General features: G+C 40.2%; 1 protein-coding gene across 2 annotated transcripts in view; it reads right to left on the reverse strand.

Moving 5' to 3' along the window:
• Positions 1 to 10,462, reverse strand: part of TPP2 (tripeptidyl peptidase 2) — an 84,020-nt gene that overhangs the window by 1,056 nt on the left and 72,502 nt on the right. For both annotated transcript variants that reach the window (XM_019529692.1, XM_019529693.1), the window contains one exon: positions 3,081 to 3,200. In XM_019529692.1, coding sequence (XP_019385237.1) covers positions 3,081 to 3,200 — 120 coding nt within the window. The remainder of the gene's footprint in view (positions 1 to 3,080; positions 3,201 to 10,462) is intronic.

Consider the following 10,462-nt stretch of genomic DNA (forward strand, 5'->3'; position numbering starts at 1 on the left):
GAACTCTGGGTTTAATTTCCTGTTTACAGGAACAGAAATAGAATTGGTATATAACTCCCAAGGACTCCAAAGTTCTTTGAGCATATATTTTCTAAGGCCACTGAGATGTTAAAATAATGCCATGATGGAACTGATCCCTGATCCCAACCATTGTGCACCCTGCCAAGCCACACATGCATGCTAGGATACATGGCTGTTGAGACTGGGGACTGATCTCATTTGCACTATTATCTGAAAGGGAAGCTTGAAACTCAGTTGGGAGTTAGGAAGGTTCCCACCCAGGTGAGCCTAAGGTACCTCCCCACTCCCTGGGGAGTTTGCTCCCCTCCCCACTACCAAGCCCAGTTGCCCAACTGGGCACAGGCAAGCCTGGCTGGTTGGCTGTCTGACCATGGAAAGCAAGGCACATTCAGATGCCAGGTCACAGTGAACCCCATGGCTCACCCCAACCCAGCACAGTGCTCACTTTGCCTTGCAGCTCTTGAGAGATGCACAGGAGTTGTGGGGCAAGGCACGCACCACACTGAGTTGCAGGGAGCCCCGTGGCTTGCTACAACTCAGCACCCTTGCCCAGCTGATGCTCAGCATGCTGAAAACAGTGGTGCAATTCCATGCAGGAATGCACCATGTGGCTGTCAGGCTGCTAACATGAGGGAGCCCATCAGCTGATGGGCTCCCAGGGCCAGAGGGCCTACCTGCCCTTGGTACAATTTAAGGAACAATGGAAAGCAGCCTCAAAAATGTTCCACATATTAATAGAACATTTGTAGCTGATTTATTTTGTCATGCTAACAACTCCCTGGATGTGTGACAGGATGCATGTATTTATGGCACGATTAACAGGTCTTAAGTGTAATAATCAGGGCCGTAAGTTTTTCAGTGTTAATTATACTGAGTTCACGTGCAGCTTTAAAGAATCATTTTTTAAACCTACATATGAGCTTGCTGCGTTTCTGAATAGCAGTTTATTACAAGCTAATCTACAGATAGTGGGAAATGGCACAAATTGCTTAAAACATGAATGCTCAACCCCTAGCCTGTAGGTCAGATTTGGCCAATGGGATTCCCCATAGGTCTGAAAACTGGGGGGCAGGGAAGTGGTGGCATTGCTCCACTGCTGTCAAATTTCTAGGCCTGTGGGGAGCCTGATGAGCTATACTATGTGACCTAGCATGCTGCACTTGGCAAGCAGTGGGGTGCAGGGCCCAATCCAGTCTGCAGATGAGCCCTGCATCTCTCATCTGGCTCATCTGGCTGAGCACCACCGACTTAAAAAACATGAATCCCATTTCTTAAAATTGAGAGAAAAAGTACTGTATGTGCTAGCCATACCTAGGCACAGAAATATTATTTAGGCATTTAAATTCAAAGCTGCCTGACTTCTTGAGACGGTGAACACCTGCAACTCACAATGTATAGCTCTAACAATTTTTGCCTCTAAGATCACTGGCAGACACTCAGTTAAAGGTGTGATGGGATCTCAACCAAAAAATTCACTTCTTGTCATGCCACACATGCCAGGCTGGGCATACAATTTTGGGATCGGGGATTAGATCCCAATCATGATTAACCTGCCAGTGCACAGAGAACCAGCAAGTTGAAAACAGGGTGCCCAACAACTAGGTCACTGTGAAATCTGCGACTTGAGCTGCATACTTGATTTCTACAAGTCTAGAGCATGGCAATCCAAGATTTAGGCTGCCATTCTTCTTCATCGAGTCTCCAATCCAACCTTTCTATATGGTCCCTTCGCAATTTTCTGCACAGGCCACTGCTTGTAGTGTTGGTGTTGCCAGATTTTGTGGGAAGCACTGTGGTGCTACATGTGGTACTAGGCTGCCATAACCTAATCCCAGGCCCCCTGAACACCCAGATGAGGAAAAACTGGGTGTGCAGCTCAGATGGTTCGTGCACATGGTTTAAACAGGTCTCCAGGATCTGGGAACCTCTCCCCAATCCTGTGGCTCCATCACGCTGACTGACACCATTAAAAGCTGGGCTGCACATGTGGTTTTTTGACATCCCTGGTACACCTGAACAGGACAGCTCAGGATTAGGAAGAGATGCCTTGATTTAAGGTTCCCCAGGCAACAGGTGTGTCAGAAAACCATGTGCAAGTCAGCTGGGTTGGGAGGAGGCACAAGGTCCAGGAACTGGTTCTCGCTCAGCCTAGCTGAGCAGTGTCCCAGACCATGGAGCTACCCCAAGCCAGATCCCGACACTGAGTTGAGCACTGGGATCTGCTATGAGGCAACATGCCATGCATTCAATTTAAGACGTGGCATAAATGAGCCACAGAGGTGTTGCACATTATATATGGAATAATTTTGTGGTTCATTTACTTTTATATCACACCATATATTGACTTGAATGCATGACCAGGTTACTATTTAGAGGTATGACTAACAGGATAATAGTGTCTTAAAATATAACATGTCAGGAACCCAGGAGCTTTGCCAAGTAGTGGAATGAAGTCAGACATTCTAATCCCTTTTCCAAGGAGCAACCTGGCTCTTAAGGAGGAACTGCATGCTACTGCTAGGAAAACCCTTCTGAAGAGGCAGCAGTGAAATTGTTAACTGCAAGCTCTGTGTCCCCGTCCAAGAACTAACAGAAGGTGATTATTTCAGAATGAGTGAGTGAAGTGAAGACAATTTTCCCCCTTTCAGCACCTGAACGGGAGAACTGAGAGACCGATACAGAAGACCAGAGCTCCCATGAGAAGTCAGAAAGTGTATGCAGGTAAAAATCCTAGCAGATGCCTTCTAAGGACCTCATATATTCTCCCACCCAAATTTCTCTGAGATCTCTGAGATAGTGGATTAATCTACCTGGCTAGTAGGTGGCAAATTAATTCAATAAGCCCAATTAGAATTTGAAATGCAAATTGTATTGAATCCAGGGAAGGATTTCAGAGTTGAATACTTTTGGATTAAACATCTATCAGCAGCTACTGGATCCAGAATCTAAATGAATTTTCTCCAACTTAATAGTTTAAAAGCATCAAGAATTCAAGCGTCTTAAGAAGTTTTTTTTTTCAGAACCATCTATTTAACAAAGAATTACTGAATTTCTCTTACCTGTATGCAGTTTTTCAAATTTTCTTTAGTTGGCTTTTCTTCTGCAAGTTTAGTTGCAAATTTAAGACCTCTCCCATACATTTTATTGACCAATGCATGCTTATATGCAAATGTTAAAACCTACAGTATGCAAGCAAATAAAAGAAAGTTAGAAATCTATGTTACTGCAATATTTAAGTCTTATTAAGGCTTACCATATAATAGTAGCACTGTTAAGATGATAAACAATTTGAAAAAGTCAAAATGAAATGTTTGTGTGATTGGCATGCATTCATCTTTCTAACAAACAGATGAATGAAAGCAGTTACTGAACTTGTATTAAAGCTCTAAAATGAAAGCAACTGTTTCTTGACACCATCATGAATACATTTGACTTCAAAACAATTTAGATTCCAAAAATCTCAACTACTTAAACTGTAGCAGCAATCACATGTTCAACTGAACTGCAACTGCACTCCATATGAAAATCACGAACAATCTACATTTTTTATCCCGCAGACACAGAAGTGATATCCGTCTGTGGGACATATATCCCAGTAAATCACAATGTCACTTCACAACAAAACATGAACAAAAAGACAGTGGATGGTATGTACACATACAGTAATGTACATATAAGTTTAACAAGCAATGAAGACAAGTAAGCATGTTTTTGCTTAATTCATTAATCCTGAGAATTTGTTTGTTAATATTTAGAACCACACTTGTTGCTGATTATTAGAGTTAAAATATATTTAGAACGACGAGCTTACAATACCATTAGCCACACTGTGACTAAACTATGCAGATGAGCACATTTCTCTACCCCAGAGATGCCAGTGAAATAAATGTGGTTCCTTAGCAGCCTAACCATGAACCTCTGCTGAAGGTTTTGGAAGGTTCTTTATGCCATTTTAATAGTCACAGCAATTAGTATGAGTGCTAAACTAATACATTTCATCTCTGGTACAGTCCTCTAAAAGCCACAGTTGATATCCTATTTTTTATTTCTTGTGAAAACAAGACACTGGCAAAAAATAGGGGAATATGTCCAAAAGGCTCAAATTATTATTTTTAAAAGGTAATACAAACCCTTGATACTTCAAATTATACTGCAAGTTCTAGCCCCTCTTCCAGAGCAATATTTTTCTTCCCTCTTTGCAATCGCTAATCAAATCGAATTTTCACAACTAAGACAACTTATATGAACATATGACTAAGTACAGCTAACAAAAATATCCAAACAATATTTTGCTCCACTATCAGAAATGAATAAAGAATAACCCCCACCCCCCGCAAAAGTCTCTTTGAACACTCATTCTCCCATACCCTTCAAAGATAAGAGCTTGCCTAAGTTGAGCTCCATGCAGAGTCCAAATGAAACAAATGTACACAGGTCTTTGCAGGATTAGCCCTTAAGTGACTGAACTGAAATAACAGCCTGAAAGGCTGAGTAAACAAGAACATAAAGATAAAACTCTAAAGTCTGGAGCACTGTCTTGTAATTCTATTCAGCAAACATTCAAGAGAGTCATTTGGACTATACTTCAATGACCAAATAACTAGTTATTTTTCTGTGGAAGTACTCACTTAAGACATCATAGGCTCTAAATGCTTTAAGTATACACCAATATGCAACAAGGAGCATACAGCACCATTCACAGACAGATTTTCCAAATATTGCCACTGGAAAAAATGTTGTTGTATGCTGCATTTTCAATCCAAGGTTGGATATTTTTCGAAAGCAAAAACACATTAGCAAACACTCCTGAACAACTGTTCGGTTGTTCTGTCATTTGATTAAACTTAAAAAAAAATAATTGTATGATCCCTTTTGGAAAAGATGACAAAACCACAAACAAAAGTATAAAATGGAAGATGTATTTGAGCTCTCAGCAAATATAAACATACTGGAAGCTACCTAGCAATGTCACTGCTCTATTAAGAAAACTCTTACCTGACCCTGCAAGTTTTGAATGGCTATTGAACATCAGTGATTAAGGCAGGAGGAAAGCCACTTGACAGCATTTCTTTCATAACTGGGCTTCCTAGAGTTTTTGTGGCAAAAAAACAAAGCATTTTACGAAACACCTTCGCTCTGGCCAAATAAAAATGTTGGGACTTCCTAAGAGATTAGGTTAGGTTTTTCCAGTGGATATAAAGTTAAAACGATGTGCCACTCACTATTGGTAGAAGGGAAATGTCTGCCTTGCCTTTGGGAACATTAACAATAGAACAAAGGTTAAATAAAGCTAATAAATCAATAAGCACTTCAGAAACTATTAGAATGTGAAGTACTAGACAAAAGTACAAGCTAAGAAATTTTAGGTTAGCATAAAGAAACCTCATGCTTTAGAATATGCACATGTATGTGTCAAATTAAGTCTTATGGAAAAATTGTAACGTAATAAGCATTTTAATCATGACATGACAGAAGAGTAAAATACTAAACTGTTTTCCAGTATTAACTAACATTAAATTAGAAACTGCATCTGGACTAGGATGCGACAAAGCAGGTTAGCAAACTTAATGGTTTGCTTCAGATTATTATATTATTGAATGATGGGCATGCAGCTGTGATGTTACTGGGTTTTACTTAAGTGTTTTGCATAGCCTCAAAATGTTAATAACAATGTAAAATAACTTGACTTAGATAGCTATAGTAATATAGATTAAGAATTGCCTGAAGAACTTCAAAAAAATATAATAAACAATTATGTAATTAAGGGAGGTAATTCCAGGAGATAGTGTTGCGTCTCATATTCCATAATAGTGAGTGAACGAGAAAACTACAGTTATTGCTACCAAAGAGTTGGAACATATTTTAAAAGCCTGTAAAGTCTATTTCAAAAGTGACAACTGATATCAAGTAAGCCACTTGACATAATACTTTCAGTACTAATTGGTGAACATCCTTAAATCACCAGTCTCAGATAGATAGATTAAATAACACTGAACATGATGACGTGACTTTATGTTTCCTATCAAGAACACTTAAAATATCAGGTTATGGGTTTGTCAATACTGTAGCCTGTTAGTGACTTTACCCCACCTACTGGTAGAATAATTTATTGCATACATTTTTATAAATTAATTGCAAGTAGATCTCTATTTCAGACCTGATATTTGAAGTATTCAGAAAGCTTGGATGGTTATTCAAAGTGTATGGGGCCTCTCCCCCTTCTAAAGCAAATCAAGTATTTTTGAATTTAACATCTTTACCTCAAATCAATTTCAGCATAGATATTTCTGCACGGTCTTTCTTTCAGTAAAACTAATTCTCTTTCTTATCTCAAATGCAACCAACTTGCCCAAAACAGCATCTCTACTGGCTATCAGGCTGCCATAATCTTCCAATCCAACTTTGCTATGCTAATGCATACTGTCCTTGTGAACTATTTGTGCCGGCCTCTGACATTACCCAAACCGTTACCAGAGCAAAAAAGGTTTAGATAAAATTCTGATGGACTTTATATTGAACAGATTGGTAGGGAGTTATTGAGAGCATATGGGTTTGGCAGCTGTTTCTGGCAGACCTGGTTAATTCTATCAGATGGAGGGGAGGGGAAGAGGGGGAATTTGACACCATGAACAACATCAGCGCAGACACAAGTTACAGAAGACACTCTGTTTTGAAACATCTTCATCTGACTCCTCATGCAATAAGGGTTCAGATTTTCTTCTGATCAGCCATTTTTAACTGGTCTGCAGCTGTGCACTTGTTTGATCATGGCTATAGGCTTTTTTCTGTGGCTAGATTGAAAATAGCCTGGTATCAGTAGCCACAAAACTCACAATGCACCCACATTTATTATAAGCTTGCATTGTGAATGGCAAAGTTCCCTAGACCTCTACACTAACGCTTCTAAACATTTGCAGAAGTAATTCAGGCTGTAAGAGCTGTGATGCACCTACTCCTAACTGCTGTTAAAGTTCTGTTACATTTGAAATGGTTCCTAGAAAACATGTAAATTCTGAAAGTTCCCTAGAGACGCCTCCATATGTAGGGAGAAAGAAAAAAACTCACACCTCAAAGCTAAAAGGGCCAGGAAGACCTACAAGAAACACAACACACAAACCATTTCTAGAGATGCATACATGGGACAGACATCTTGCTGCTGTCCTATAAAAGGAGCTGCAATTTAAAGCCTGTGAACCATAAATAGAAGTTTTACATTAAAATCCTGTTAAATTGTGCCATCATTTATGTTCCATTAAAAAAATCCAAGCATACCATAACCAAGTGCAAGGATACTGGCATAAAAGCTCTTAAATACAACTGCAGTCTGCCGTAATTCTCCTTCAAGTGTTAAATCTGAAATAATCTTTCAGGGACAAAGGTTTATTATCCCAGTGATTTTCAACATATTCAGACTCAAGGCACTCCTCAATAGATTCAAGTACCTCTTTTTAGACTCAGGACACCTCTTGGAACATTCTAGTTCAGAGGTGGGCAATTATTTGGGCGGAGGGCCGCTTACCCAGTTTTGGCAGGTTGTTGAGGGCCACATGGGTAGCCCCACCCCTTGACAGGTGCCCTGCCCCTTGGTCACCATCTTGGGACCAACGTCCTAATGTCTTGGGACCAATGGCCCAAGGCCAGCACCAGTGGGGCCCAGAGCAGGGCACAGGGTGGCAGGGTCTGTGGAGCCAGGCTGGGCTGCACCAGCAGGGAAGGGGGAGCTCATGGACTGGATCTGGCCCGCAGGCTGTATTTTGCCCACCCTGTTCTAGTGCTTAGTTTTCGCTTGTATTCTTTGACTACATAAAATAAAGCAGTTCTTGTGTTGCAAAGAACACCAAAAGATGACAACAAGCCAGAACTTTTTAATACTATGATTTCCTATTTGAAACTCCTGAGTTTATTTTGCAAATCATGTTTGCACACATAACGATGCTAATATGGCACCATGCAGCGCCCTTGAAGGATCTCAAGGCATCCTGTGGCACACTAGTTGAGAATCAATGGTTGAACTAGAAGATCTGAAATACTACTGAAGATGTCTACTACCTTGGTCAACACATACCACTCCAGATAATGCTACAACAGATGATGGCAATGAGTGATGCTTCAATGGAACATGGACTCAAATGTGTTCTACAGCAACAGAGATGTTGCAAAAGCAATAGAGGGGTGACAAACAATGGTAAACCCAATTTAGTAACTTATTTAGAAACTGATTCACATAAAAGAGAAAAAATAGTGTAGTTCATTGATCCATCGCTACACACACTGCTCTGGAAAACTGAGAACCCAAAACATGCTTGTTCTGGTTTAAAAGAAAGAAAAATCTAGGCTTCATTAATAATGGCTGACACTCTAAACCTATTTTGAGAAGCTACAGTACCTTAAAGAATTAAAAAATAAATACATATTAGCTAAGCAACTCTCCAAGCCTATATACATATTTGGTATGTATTCAATACATCTTTAAAAATAAAATCTAAACACTTACTGCTTTCAGCACAGTATCTGCAAGCCAAGACCTTTATAGTATGCTCACATATAAATGCACATATACATTCTCTTTAGTTTGAAAAAGAGAAAGCTGAAAGGTAATATGATAGGAGGTCTCTAAAATCATGAAGGATGTGGACAAACTGAACAGGGAACTGTTATTCCCCAAGTCCCAGAATAGTATAACTAGTGAGCATCTAATGAAATTGATGAAAATGAAACTGTCTAGCATACTGGGCTACATGGACTACTGGTCTAACCCAGTATGGCACTTCTTAGGGTCCTCTGTTGCATTACAGTTGCTCTGAACTACTCAAGCAATGCAAACCCACCCTGCAGAATTCTTAGATATCATATCTGTTGGGAACACTCCTATTCCTCCTGCTTCCTAAATGCAGGGAAGATGTCCTAAGTAAAGACATATGGCCATTTGCTTTGGCTTTTCCCAACTGCCAGAAAATGCCACTGGAGTCAGAGATCTAGGCCACTGCTGATCAAACTCCAGGGTCCTAGCATCAAAGTTTTCTTTCATACCATGCTGAGCTTATGTGGAGCATGGCGCTCAGCTGGACTCAAAGGGCACACTGTTCTCCCTCCCATCGTCTCAGTAAAAAGGCACAAATACTAAGTAACACACATTTTGTTTTGTAAAATAATCCTAAAAGCTTTACACAAATCAAGCTAAGGTTATGTCTTAAGTAAACATATTTTCTTTTTAAAACAACATGGTCAGTAGGGATTTTTTAAATGTTCAAACCTTCAGCCGTTTCTCTTTCAAAGGCATTTTCTTAATGTGTTTGTATGGTGCAGTACAAAGGCTTTACATGTTTTTAAAAGAAAAAAAAGTAAGGAAAAACGGTTTTGAAAAACACCACAACGATCATGCATGCATTTCCAAAGGGATAGATGTTGATATTATTTCTGAAAAGCTAGACAACTGAACTTGTTTCATGGAACTTTTCAAGGCTGACTTGGCCACATCACGGTGAGTGCATTTAATGTATTTTCTTGTTTGTCTGCCCATAAAGATGAACATAAACAACTTCTACCTTAAGAGTTTTCTTGTCAGTCTGTTCCTAAAAGTACAGCAATGATCATTTATAGGGACCTACTTAAACTGTGGCTAGACAGAGTTTTTTGTGATGTGCAGAGTTGATTTCATAGGCATTTCACAGAGGCCCTGTCCCTTGCTGTTGGCTGGCCAAGCTGCAAAAAAATTAGGCCCCCTACCATGCCCCTTCCTTCCCCCCACACCAGACTTACCAGCCTAACACTGATCTCTCCAAGCTGCTCAGCTGCATACCAGAATTGGATGGTTATCGGCCGATACGGCTGCTTCCTTAAAAGTCAGCCACTGGTATCAGCCCAACAAGTATCTATCGGTACACCCTATTAGAAATACTAAATAATGCTAACCTTGATAAAAAGTATTCATGTTAGTTGTTAAATGCAGCATTCAGCAGCATTACAGTTGACAACCTCCGTCTCCGCAGTGTTAACACCTATCTGTACACAGAGATCACATGTTTTGCACCCACTGAACTAATTGGAATTGTACAGCAGCATTTTGCCAAGTTGTAGAGACGCGGAAACCAATCAGAAACAGAAGCCTGCGAAATCACAAAGGCATCTGGTACTCTTTGACAAAGTTCACATAAGGAGCATGTTCATTATCATGCTCTTTCTGCCATCCACATGTTGATTTCAGTAGCTGAGGGTCAAAAAAGGCAACTCATTTGGGTCAAAAAATGGGAACAGCCCTAAAAGAGGCAGCTGGTTGTTTAAACCAAAGTGGTAATAACCAATCATACTTGTAGTACTGATTCAACTGATTCGCCGATGACACCAAACTTTGGGGCAAAGCATCCACGCCAGAGGACAGGGGGGTGATCCAAGCCGCCCTGGACAAGCTCAGCAAATGGGCAGACGAGAACCTGATGGTGTT

The sequence above is a fragment of the Crocodylus porosus genome, unplaced genomic scaffold (assembly GCF_001723895.1).
Source record: "Crocodylus porosus isolate Cpor-Errol unplaced genomic scaffold, CroPor_comp1, whole genome shotgun sequence".
NCBI classification, from domain to species: Eukaryota; Metazoa; Chordata; order Crocodylia; family Crocodylidae; genus Crocodylus; species Crocodylus porosus.